Below are 13,743 nucleotides of genomic sequence, written 5' to 3' on the forward strand. Positions count from 1 at the left end.
TGGTCATTGTTTTGATCAACATTCTGATTATTCTTTACAAGAAAAAAATATGGTCTTTAGTAAGACAAAGGCAGTCATCCTCTTCCTTTTCATCAGGCACTTAATCATAGAGTCTTGCAAACTCCTGTGCGCTCATGAAATTAAAACTCTTATAATTAAGTCCCTGGGTTGATACTCAGTAATCTTTTCGCTCCCATAGTATTCTTGATGTGATTTTTAAATTTTGTTTAGTAGTCAATCATATAACCTGAAGTTCTGAGATCAATTTTTTAATTTTACAACTACTGTAAATTGATGTTATTCCTAACTTACAGCATTTGTAGTGCTAATATTTCACTGAGAATTTCCTGGGCATCCAGTGGTTGGGACTCTGCATTTTCACTGCTGAGAGCACGGGTTCTCTGGGTTGGGAAACTATGATTCTGCAAGCCATGTGCTCCGGCCAGAAAATAAATATTTCACTGAAAAAAACACTTTGTTCAGTCCACAAAGACCCATTAATCACTTGAGTAAAAGTCCTTTACTGCCTTTATGCCATTGAGCAGATTGCTCATCCTCCTCATGCTCAGTTTCTTCATCAGTCACATGCAAATTCAAGAGTGCTCTTCTTCCAGAGTTGTCCTGACATAGACTACAGGAGAGAAAAATACACAAAAGTCTTACAGCAGTACCTGCCATGCAGTAAGAGTTTGGGAAAAGTTTGTTGTGTTGTCACTGTTCTGTTGTCAATGTCATTTTGAGAATCTCTCCATTTTGCAGCAAACAGCTCTGCATTGGAGTGCCTACTACAATAACCCTGAGCATGTGAAGCTGCTCATCAAGCATGATTCTAATATTGGAATTCCTGATGTCGAAGGCAAGATCCCACTGCACTGGGCAGCCAACCACAAAGATCCAAGTGCTGTTCACACAGTGCGATGCATTCTGGTAGGTATAATGGATGGCCTTACCCCCAAAAAGAAATTACGTTATGAATTATCCACTGTATGCAAAAGCATTTTATAGCACACGAGCAAATTATGACTCAAAAGAGTACAACAAAAAATGTGTGAGCTCATCAGCAAGAAATAGAACATTTTAATACTGTGATTTAAGACCACACAGAAATTTCCTGCGTGCCTGCTTCCAAAAGCATCCTCTCTCCCTATGCCATGCTCCCCCATCAGCTACTTTTCTGAGTTCCTATTTATCATCCCTGACTTTGTTTTATACTTGTTCTTATCAAATAGTAAGTAGATGTAAGTGAATAAATACATTTAAGATATAAGGAATAAGGAAACTTATGTACTCATCACTGAGTGGAGGAGCCAAGTGAATCACTGTTTAAGTTCCCTGGGTGCCTCCAAGTAGCATTCTTTTGTCTCCTTTCTCAGAGGCAGCCACTACCCTCAATTTTGTGTTTATTATTCCACTGGCTTTCATTATAGTTTTGCCACATATGTTTGCATTCCTAAACAATGAACTGTTTCATTTTTAACATTTTTGCATTTTATATTCATAGAATCATACTGTATGTATTCTGTGACATCCTTTTCTCGTGTTCAGTTCAGTTCAGTCGCACAGTCATGTCTGACTCTCCGCAACCCCATGAATCACAGCACACCAGGCCTCCCTGTCCATCAGCAACTCAAACTCATGTTCAGTGTTAAGTTGGGTTTAATCTGTGTTGCTGTGTGTAGCTGTAATATATTACTTTTTACTGCTATATGCTGAATAGTATTCCATTTTTTGAAGATTAAATGACACACATTTTTCATTCTGTTATTGACAAACATTAGGAACTGTTTCCAGTTTTTTGCTATTTACAACAGTGCTGCTTTGAACCTTTTTAAAAAGTCTATCTAGGGTATGAATTTAACTGGCTGTTGCAGGTGTATAGAAATGCAGTTGATACTTTTGGCCATTAATTATATATCTAACCAACTTTCTATACTTATGAATTTTGAATGTTTATCAGTAGATTCTTTGAAAAGGTTTTTTAATCATTTCTTCCCAAATTAGAACTTACATGCTGTGGTAGTCTAATGTTTGGTCCTATTTGCTTATAACTCACAAATTAGACTTTTGAAGATATTATTGTTTTATTTATATAATGATTAATTTATTTCTACTTGTATGTTAGCTGATTCCTTTGCTGTGCATTTCTTCTTGGCTCTCCAATTTTCCTTCCAGAGTTATTACCTTTTTCCCTGAAATACAATTCTTAGAACTCTTATTAGTATAGATGTATGGTAGTTAACTCCCTGATTAATTCAACTGTTAAGAATGTCTGCGTTTCTGCAATGCTCTTGAGTATGTAGTTTTTCTGTGTACACAATCGTAGGTAGTTACTTTTATCAGCTCTTTCAGACTGTTATTTTGCTGTTTTCTGCCTTTCATTGTTCCTCTTAAATAGTCTGTTATTTGTCTAATTGTAATCCCTTTATAGATTATCTTTTCTCTTAGAATGGTTTTTAAAAATTTTCTATATAGTATTCTACAGTTTTACTGCAGTGTGTCTAGTATGCCTTTTGTGTGTGTGTGTGTGTTTAGTATACATTCTGATTAGCGCATCTCAATTCTGGAAAACATACAGCCATTATCTCAGTATTGCTTCTCTTTCTCTCTACTCCTGCCTGTGGGGTCTCCAGTAATACATATTTCAGACCTTTCCATCTTACTTTCCATGTCTCTTAGTTTTTCTTTTACATTTCTATCATCTTGTCCCATTCTGCTACATTCTGGGTAATTAAATCAGATCTGCCTTCCAGTTTACCAAGCCTTTCTTCAGCTGCATCCAGTCTTGTTTACACTATTTGTTTAGTCTTCAATCTTAGTGACTGTGTTTTCACTTCTAAAAGTTCTCCTCGGTTCTTTTTCAGATCTGCCTGATCATTTTGAGAGCTTTTTCCCTTGCTTACTTTAAAACTTTTTAACTGTGCTGTGTGGCTTGTGGAATCTTAGTTCCCCCACCAAGGATCAAACCCATGCCCCCTGCATTGGAAGCACAGATTCTTAACCACTGGACTGCCAAGGAAGTACCCATTTTTAATTTTCTTACGTGTTTTATCAGTAGTTATTTTATATTCTTTATGTGTTAATTCTAAAATCTGAGGTCTATGGAGGGTGATTCTCACTTATAATATCTTCCTTACAAATTTGGCTTTTTCCCCCTCCTTTATAAGTGCATTTAAGTCCTTGGGAGACTCAAGGTCCTAGAATGCAGCCATGGTAATATTCTACTTCTTTTTTGAAATGTTTTGTAATACCTTTCATACTCTTCTTTTATAAAATAGGCTGACTGTATAGAGAGCTCTAAACCTGGAAAGGCCCTTTAAAGAGTTCTTAAATTGGGACAGGAGGGCTTGACTTTGGGTATGACCTAATCTGAAAAGGGACCTGAGGTGGGTGAGGGAACTCTCTTCTGCTAAAGCAGTTCCAAAAAGCTGACGGTAGAAGATCGTCTGCTGGCAACACTTTCAGCAGCTGTGGAGGTAGGGAAGGAGGACCTAACCAGTGCATCATATCTCTACAAAGATCTAGTAGAAAAACAAATAAATGTTGTGAACTGTCAGTTTAAACCAAAAATCTAATAACCATGTGATAAAAAATTTCAACCTCATTCATAAAAGGAATACAATTTAAAGCATCAGTGAAATGCTTTTCATAGCAATAAGGGGAAAAATGTTTTAAATTTGATAACATCAAGGGGTTAATTTGTGCCAGCATGTGGGGAAATAAAAGCTTTTACACATTGTCACGGATGTGTTAATTAGTATAGCCATTTGGAGAGCAGTTTGACAATACCTAACTGAAGATGCAGATATCTTTCAATCCAGCAGTTTCCCTTCAAATTGTCTGGGCTAGAGAAAAATCTCACATATATGCCACAAGGAGATATGTAAAGGAAGTGCAATGTAAAAAATGCGTTGCAGCATTTTTGTTAATAGTGGAAAACAGTGTAAGTAATCTAAATATCCTTCAGTAAGGGCTTCCCTGGTGGCTCAGACGGTAAAGAATCCACCTGCAATGCGGGAGACCTGGGTTCCATCCCTGGGTTGGGAAGATCCCCTGGAGAAAGGAAAGGCTACCCAATCCAGTAATCTGGCCTGGAGAATCTCCATGAACAGGGGAGCCACATGACTGAGAGACTTTCAAGAGAATGGATAACTAAATTGTGGTTTAACAAATAGACTAGTATCATTACAGATACCCAAATGTTGAAATTTAAAAATTCAAAAATATAATTTTGAAAGAAAAAATTCAAGGATATGCATGGTGTAATGCATAAGTATAAATATTGAAAACACATAGAAGATGTGTTTGTATACATATGAAGCAAAAATACAAAGCATATGGCTTTAGTTGAATCCATAACAAAAAACACATTAGGGAAAGTGTTGATTCCTGTTTAATCTAGATAGTACAAGTACATTTATTTTTCTGTACTTTTTATAGTTAAATGTGAAATTAAATTTTTTAAGATTTAGACTGTATACTTTTTTCTAAATTTTATCACTTCTGCTGAGAGAGAATATACAGGTTTCAAAAATTGCTCAGTTAATACTTACATCAAATGTGGCTTTTTTGAGGAGTCTCTGTATGTCTGAAGTCTCTGGTTCCTTAAAAATAGGATGCTGCTCCAACAGAGTCTTTACTGAACTGGCAAGACTACGAGGGTCGAACACCTCTTCACTTTGCAGTCGCTGATGGGAATGTGACAGTGGTTGATGTCTTGACCTCATACGAAAGCTGCAATATAACATCTTATGATAACTTATTTCGAACGCCGCTTCACTGGGCAGCTTTGCTAGGTGAGTTGAATATGAAACCTAGGATCAACAGTAGAAGGAACTGCTTGAGTACACGAAATTTTCCATGGCTTCTCCCCCGCTCCATCAACTCCCACCTCCTATTTAATTGTTTTAATTTTTAATTGATATGTAGTACTTTGTACCTAAATTCCTCTGTTGTATGCTTTAATTTTAACAATATAAATGTATTCTCTGTTATATGTTAATTTCAACAACAGGTCTTTTAAAATTTTTGTTATAAAACCAGTGTGCATTTGTTAACAAATGTAAATATAAAATAATCTTCATATTCAGTGCCTTTGCTTTTTTTGGAGAAGGGCTTTAATTTTATGTTTCAGCTAATACTATATTTGATTTTCTTTTCTTCATATTTCCTGATGTGCCTTTTCCTTAACATTTTTGGGGATCACTTTTTTATATGGGAGAGTATATATGTGTATCTGTCTGAATTTTGGCAATCTGAGTGTCTTTCCCTTTTAGTGAAGGAGTTTTGCCCATTGACATTCATTGTTACAAATTGTACAATCTGATCTTTCTTCTGTTATTCTGATCTCTGAGGATTAGTTTTTTTTCCCCTTCATTTGGGTTTTTTTCCTGATTTCTTTGTTTTCTTCCTTGTGGTGTATGGATTACATTGTAGCTATCTGGTTTTGAATTTCCTAATGTTTCAGGAGGGTTTCTAGGTTTTACTAGTAGTTACTTTTAAATTTATTAAAAGCTTTCATAAGCTAAGCCTGAGTCAAGAGCAAAACTGCATTTACTGATTCCCATCTATTTAAAATGAGGAATTTGGCATACTTTCACTTATACTCTTTGGGTATTTGTTAATATGATCTGACAGTTATTATTAATATTAATGATTATGAAAAGATTATTATTATAGACTTAGTTTTTAAATTACATGTTATCTCTTTTTTAAATGATTCTTACATTTGCATTTGGTTTTATAGTCAGATTTATAATTATTCAGTCTTCATTTCAGTGTTTAGTTTCATCCCTTTTCCTCTGCATTTTTGCAAATTTGTCTGCTTAGCACTAAACTGAATTTTCTTTTCATGAATTCTGCTTTCTTTCTGCCTCTTATAGATTGTATTTTAGGCTATATTTTGATTTCCTTCTATCATCCATATTTCTTTTTATCTAAGCTTTTTATGCTTTTACCTCCTTCTATTACCCTTTCATTTTAGATTATCTTCTTCTTAGGTTACTGTTTCACTTCATAGAGACCATCTCTTTGTAAAAGTCAAGGATGCCACACTGTCGCCTGAAATTCTCTTCCGGATCCTTCTCTAGATCACTTTCTGAGGTATGCTCTTGTTCTTTCCCATGGTGTTCCTTTCCCCCTGTCTTAGAGTGTTTCCATAAACCTTTTCTGAATTTTTCTCCTTATCTCTCAAACGAGATGAGAAGTATTTAGATTGAGTGTGTGGCATAAATTGCCCCTGACCCTACTTTTGCCCGTTTGTGTTATGGAGCACTCGATCTCAAACCACAGCTGGAGAGCAGGCAGAGGAGCACAATTCCCACGCAAACTCCTGTTTTTCTGCCTGGCGTTCATGCAGTGTATTCTTGCTCTGCTAATGTGGCTTCTGCGTCATTGCCTCACTCCCTGTGCACTGAAGCAATGGCATGTGTGAAATTCAGGTTTCCTAAATATACTGTTACCAGGTCTGTTCATTCTTTGATCCTTTCTACAGTCCTTCACTTGGGGAGACCTCCTCCATATCCTCCAAAATGGACTGCAGAGTACTGTTTTCTACCAGCTCTTCACTATTCCTGCCCACTTCTGGGGTTTGAAATTACTGCCTAGATGTTCAAACATTGGGGGACGGAGGTGCGAAGTGATAGAGGGCCTCAGAGGTCACAGGAGACTGTGTTATAGCTGGTCCACCTGAATAGCAGAAGAGAACAACCATACAGTTCTGATTGGTTGTGCAGTAGAACCTGGAGACTAGGGACAGAGAGGGCCTGACTTCTGACACCTTCCCTCCCTCTTGATGGGCAGTTTTATAAGGTGAACCAGGGGATGCAGTGAGCTGGTACCAAATACAGTTTTATCTCAATCTGGCGGTTATAATTAGTCATTTCCTTGTTGATCAAAGCATTGAGTTTTTAGTATTTACGTTTTTGCCTTTGTGCTGCCTAATCATAGTTGGTAAGAAGTTAGAAGAGGCTGCACTAGGGACCGCTCTTCTGAAACCCTTGTGAGTGCTCGTTTATGTACTGGTGATTTTTCTTACCCCATTCCTTTAAATAGACCATAAATGAATCAGTCCTTTTGTGTGATAACTACCTTGTGTCTGCTTTCAGGCCATGCACAGATTGTTCATCTCCTTTTAGAAAGAAATAAGTCTGGGACCATTCCATCTGACAGCCAAGGAGCAACACCCTTGCACTATGCAGCTCAGAGTAACTTTGCAGTAAGTAAACCATGACAGTTATCTCCTTTTAAATTAGAATGTTATCATCAGCACAGTATAATTCCATCTTCCTCACCTCCCTTAATGTACCATTGAATAAGTACACTGAATACTCAGATTGCTAAAATACCTTAATTTCCTACTTTTCTTTCTCTCTGGTACCCACAGCAAATATAACTATAGTTCTCCTTCCTGGCACTCCTAAAAATCTATTCTGCTTACCACCTACAGTTTCAGTAAACCTTTATCTTCTATTGTCTCCCAGGATCTCAGAAAAATACTAAGTATTTTGAGGTGGGGTTCATTCTTATTATGAATAGATAAGAAATTCAGTTGGCCCACTATAGTTAATCTATGGAAATCAGAATTCAATCCATAGTTCAACACAGGCCTATGAAAGACGTGTTATCCCTATTTAGAGATGAAGAAACCAAGGTTGTAAGAGATTAAATGATCTGCCCGTGATGTTTTTTCTTTAAATGTACTTTCGTGTTTTTATAATTTTATTTATTTATTTATTTTTGGCTGTGCTGGGTCTTCATTGCTGGGTGGGCTTTTCTCTAGTTGGAGCAAGTGGGGGCTACACTCTAATGGTGGTGTGTGAGCTTCTCATTGCCGTGGCCCCTCTTGTTGCAGAGCACAGGCCCTGGGGCATGCAGGCTTCAGTAGTTGTGGCAAGTAGGCTCAGTAGTTGCAGCTAACGGACCCTGGAGCACACGCTCAGTAGTTGTGGTGCATGGACTTAGTTGCTCCGTGGCATGTGGGATCTGCCCAGATCAGGGACTGAATCCATGTCTCATGCGTTGGCAAGTGGACTCTTTACCACTGAGCCATTGGGGAAGTCCTGTCTAAGATCTTGAAGCCAGCTCTTAGATTCCAAATTTAGCTATGTACAGAAACTAGTAGTTAAGTAACTGTGCTAATGAAAGTAAGAAAAAATACTAGAACATTATAGATGTGTTTTTTTTTTCAAAGAAACGCTTGCTTTAGATAATTTGCCAATTACAGAAATAGTTTTTTAATAATGATGCAAAATCTAAGCTCAGTTTCAAGTCCCTTGATCTCCTTTAGACTCTATTAACTTGCAAGAGGTTGTAATTCCCTTTTTGAAAAACACTACCACCACCATCAAAACCTCATAAAACCCTTGTAAGCATTCATCACTTAGAAAACATACTCAACAAAAGAAATGTTTGCAAATTGTTAAAACAAACCCCCAAAATCACCAACGTTAAAAAATTATTTCTTTATTCAAATCTACTTAATAAGCACCTACACTAGCTCCTGGGAGCTAAGCTATAATACCACGGTAGCTCAACAACTAGTTTTAAGACTAGGAAACAGTGTGTGTTGCAGTAGAAAGAGTGTGGTGACTTAGCCCTGGATTCTACTTTTGTGTTTGCTACCAGTATTTATGTGGCCTTGAACCTAAATCTCATCTGTAAAATGAGGAGCTGGAATAGACGAACCTTTACATTTTTCTTGCTCTAAAGTATTGAACATCAACATTTTATACATTTTTAGCCAACTCACAGCCTCCAGAAATTGTTTTTCTGAAACTATTTTATTTCCATGCAAGCAAAAGTGTCTATGATCTTCTTATCAGTTTGTAAGCATCTGAGTTTTGAGGAAAGATGCAATTTTAAGCACTATGAATATTGTTGTTATTTAGTCTCTAAGTCATGCCTGTCTCTTTTCAACCCCATGGACTGTAGCCTGCCAGGCACCTCCATCCATGGGATTTCCCAGGTAAGAATACTGGAGTGGGTTGTCATTTCCTTCTTCAGGGGATTTTCCTGAGCCAGAGATCGAACCCACATTTCCTGCATTGGCAGTTGGATTCTTTACCACTGAGCCACCAGGGAAGTAGCTATGAATATTAACTGCCATTAAAATTGTCAAGCACTAAAGAGTTATTAAGGGTTCTCGTTTTTGTGTGATTCTATAGAGGAAGGACCCTGAATGCAGGAGTTACTGAATAATACTTGTTAAATGAATTGAACACTGCACTGCTCAGTAGCCACCTCTCATCATTTGATAAATCCATTAACTATTTTAAAAAATAGTAACAAAGTACATAGTTTCTTCTCTGCAGTTAAATTTTTAGATTTAATTGAGAATAATCATTCTCAATTATAAGAATATTGAATGAGGGAATTAAGTTATATTTTGAAATGCTGTGAAAACTAAAACCAATACATAAGGACAGGAGATTGTTATTTTCAATGGAAATTATATTTTATTATTCATAAAAAGATAATTTCATTTGATTCAAAAGTAGACCAAAAAATACTTTGCTTCTTAGTGGAAGTCACATATAACACTGATTTTATTGCCATAGAAAATGCCACTCTCATGTCTCAAATTTTTAAATGTTTTCTTATAGGAAACAGTTAAAGTATTTCTAAAACATCCGTCAGTCAAAGATGATTCAGACCTTGAAGGAAGAACATCCTTTATGTGGGCTGCTGGGAAAGGCAGTGATGACGTCCTTAGGACTATGCTGAGCTTAAAATCTGACATTGACATTAATATGGCAGACAAATATGGAGGTACAGGTAAGAATTGGCAGACATAGTCAGCTTTCATTCAAGCTTCAGAGTATAGATGGTGCTATAATACTTGCAAAATAGTAAGTTGAAACCATTGTTCCTAATCTAATATTATTTGACATTGATCTTTACTTTTTAAGTTTAGGTTGCCAGAATATCACTCAAACAGCTTTATTTTTCCAAGTATTACAGCTAAAATTACCCTATGTTTTTATCAAGTGATTTTGACATTTGATTTACAAGCCTTGTTGCTCCTTAGACGTAATTGCAGGAACTCTTCTGATCATATATCTTTGCATAAAAAAGCATAAACCTGCACTTTAAAAACTATGCATACTTCAGTTCAGTTCAGTCACTCACTTAGCAGTTATTAACTACATTTTCAAAAATTTAGAATTATATTTTAAAGAATGCACACATCTGTGTATGTTCTCACCAGTCTCATTTAATATGCTGTTTTCTCAGTTTTGAACAGCATTACTGCATCCTGAATCTCCCATTTCAGAGTTAACCTCCCATGACTCTAAAAGCTTCAAAGCTTCGAAAGCTGTTACTATATGCTTCCTTTAATCTCTTTTTCTAAGAAGAGAGCCCTCGAACGATGTGTTGATTACTAAGTACTTGTTTTTGTAACACCCATTGTCACCTTGGGTGACACAACTCTTCCTTGTGTACTGCAGTCAGCCCTCCATATCCGAGGGTTTTGCATCTGTGGCTTTGGAAGGCTGACTTGTACTGCACTATCTCATAAAGGGGTCTTGAGCATCTTCAGATTTTCGTATCTGTAGAGGCTCCTGGAACCAATCCCCCATAGATAACAAAGGACACCTGTATATACAAATTACAAGTCAGAAGGAAAAATCACAGCACAGAAACACTGAATGGAACAAAACAGCTGCAGGCTTCTCAATGTTATGTTTTCTTATACATGAAAACATTCTAGAGCCACTTGCACGTACTTGTCATCCTGGACAAGATCTTTCTATCTTTCTTGATCGCCAAAACTGTTCATATAGCACTTGGGGGACAGAGGGGAATGTGGTTGCTACACCTATCTCCCTCCCTATACCTAGACCATCACACCTTCTGATTTTTTAAAGAGTTTTTAGGTAATATCAATTTTGATAAAGGCTTCAACTTGTAAAATTATTTGTTTATCAAAGTTTCACCATAAACCTTAAGCTTCTTAAGGAGTATTATACAGACACATAAGGCACTGAGTTTATAAATGATCTGAGTAATTTTTTTATCAGACTTTTATTATTATGCAGTCTTTATCACTGGCATCACTCTTTAATTTTTCATGTATTTTAATAAAGTATGGGCTAGGATACATGCATTCTCAACCAAAGTTGTCTTTCTGATGTGCATCTTAGTTGGGGTTGAGACCTAAATTTTCAAATTCATTCATTCCCTGGGCTGTTTCTCCTAAGGAGATTCTATTATACGTCAGTGATACATACCTTCCTGACACTTCTATGCCAGTGAGTTCCTCTCCATCATCCCTTTAGAGGGTTGTTTTTCCTTAATTAAAAATGAGTTCTTATCAATAGCAATCTATAAGTATTATTTGGATCGAATAAATCAACTATAAAACAAAATACAAAGCTATCAGGAAAATGTGAACACTCTCTGGGTATATCTGATGTTACAAAACTTGTGTTAACATCTTTTAGATATGAAAACGAGCCTATATTTTCTTTACATTGCTGGGGCTGGGGTTCTGCAAACCACATTTGCTCTTTGCCAGCAGAGGAGTCAGCCCACAGTGGGCAGTACAGGGAGACTGGAAAGCCAGAAGAGGAGCTTGGGATTACAGCTTCCTGTTTGCTTCCTGTTCTTGTATTTGTTTCCAGTTCCTGTCAGCATATCCTAGTCAGTCTTACTCAGCAGAGCACTGATCGCTTGTTCCAGTGGCAATAGTTAATTCACTTTGTGGTTTTCCCAGCATTTACAGGACCTGCCAAGCAGAGCCCCTCCTCAGAGTTCTGAGTCTCAGCTCTGCAGGGCGCCTCCTCTAAGCCTTTAATGTGATAATTCCTTTCTCTTCTTTTTGTTTCCTCAGTCTTAGAATTGCTGGCCTCTGTGATACCTTAGTGTTTCCTTTTTGCTATTTTAGCTCTTCAGTACAAGGCTGGCAATCCTTCATATTTAATTTTCTCTGTTAAAGTATCTGAGAGATAGATACTCTGATTGATACAGTGGCTGTGTTTTAAAAAAGAACCCTTGTCTTTCAGCCATACTAACTAAAATATTCACAAACAGAAGGATATGACTCGAGACTTCTTCAAAACAATCAGAGTGGGGGAATGGATAGCAGTTAAATGAAACAAGATTAGCCAACAAGATCACTGTTGAAGCTGGGTGACGACATATTCACCCAGAGACTCTTGGCTTTATTTATCTTTTTTACTAGTCTTCCAAAAAATACAGGCACCCCTATGTTCATAGCAGCACTATTCACAATAGCCATACATGGAAACAACCTAAATGTCCATTGACTGATGAGTTGATAAAGAAGATGTGCCTTTACATTTGAATAACATTTGAAATTCTCCATAACATAAAGTTACTGGAAAGAATTTTTAAAGTTCCTATGTAAACGTGTTTTTTCAAAGAAGGAACAGTGATTGTAGTCTAAAATTGTTTTAAAATAAATGAAAATGATCAGAAATGGGAAATTTCCTTTAACAAGATCCTTAATTCTATCTTTCACTCAATTGAAATTTTGTCTTTTTTTTAAAAAAAAAACTTGACATTGATATTTATCTGAAGAGTATCTGTTGATGCCACATTACACAATGATGCCACATTACACAATTACAGAATTTCAGAATTAAAAAGTACCTTAAAATTACATCTAGTCCAGGGGTTTCTAAACTGTGTTCTTCAGACCAGTACCTTCCCTAAAGTGTTGCCCAGGGAGTGGGTGCTTGAATGGGTAACCCCTGCCCCTACTTTAACCAGAAACACTCACCTCTTAACTATTTTATATGTTGGATGTTTTATAAAATTTCATTTGGGAGGGAAAAAACTAACATTCTTATGGTCTTACATGTGAAAAATCACTGAACTATCACAGGTGTATCATGTGCCTTAATCTGCCTTATAACATTCTCACCAACATTTTTCACCAAAGACATCTGCTTACTGTCTTTCAACCTCCAGTTGAACAGCTCCAGTACAGATAACTCATTACCACAACTTCTGTCTTTTATTTTGGCTGTGCCATGTGGTTTTTATGATCTTAGCTCCCCAACCAAGAAATGGAACCTGGCTGGGCCCTTGGCAGTGAAAGTACAGAGTCTTAACCACTCAACCACCAGGGAATTCACCCATTACTTCCATCTTAATCTCACTCTGTTAAGATGTGCTACCTTATCCTAAGCCAGTATTTTTCAAACTGAATGTTGCTTTATAATGTTCCACATGACATGCTTCAGATACTTGAAGGCTCTCACACCCATCTTGTCTAGGCCAATGTACCTTTCAGGCACTTAGATCAGGCTTTTCAAACTCACGTATGCATAACAATTACTAGAGATGTTCCCATATTAAACAGAGATCCTATCAACTCCTGTCAATAAATCCTGTTGATTCCACATCCAAAACATATTCTAAACTTTTTATGCTTCTCTCCATCTCCACTCCTGTCACCCTAGTTCAAACCACCACTATTTTCACCCAGTCTCCTGTACTAGTGTTAACTGGTCTCCATGCTTACATTCTGATTTGCTTGAATGCATTCTCAAAATGGCTAGTGTGATCCGTTTTGAACATAAGTCAAACATCACTCACCTACATAAAGCCCTTCAGTGTCTTCCATTACTCTGACCTGTTGGCCAAGTATGATCTAGCCTTTTCTACCTTTCTGACTTACTGCACTCTCACTCATATGTTGCAGCTTCTTTGCCTTCCTTAAACACAAACATTCATCCCTGTCCTTGTTCTCATTATTCTTTTTGCCCAGACTAGTCT

The 13,743-nt window shown here is 36.9% G+C and overlaps 1 protein-coding gene across 4 annotated transcripts in view; it reads left to right on the plus strand.

The window, feature by feature from the left end:
* Positions 1–13,743, plus strand: part of INVS (inversin) — a 135,223-nt gene that overhangs the window by 71,057 nt on the left and 50,423 nt on the right. For all 4 annotated transcript variants that reach the window (XM_055427149.2, XM_055427154.2, XM_055427150.2 and 1 more), the window contains 4 exons: positions 760–927; positions 4,613–4,793; positions 7,104–7,213; positions 9,600–9,771. In XM_055427149.2, coding sequence (XP_055283124.2) covers positions 760–927; positions 4,613–4,793; positions 7,104–7,213; positions 9,600–9,771 — 631 coding nt within the window. The remainder of the gene's footprint in view (positions 1–759; positions 928–4,612; positions 4,794–7,103; positions 7,214–9,599; positions 9,772–13,743) is intronic.

The sequence above is a fragment of the Moschus berezovskii genome, chromosome 7, assembly GCF_049115385.1.
Source record: "Moschus berezovskii isolate FMDL1 chromosome 7, NW_MosBer_1.0, whole genome shotgun sequence".
NCBI lineage: Eukaryota > Metazoa > Chordata > Mammalia > Artiodactyla > Moschidae > Moschus > Moschus berezovskii.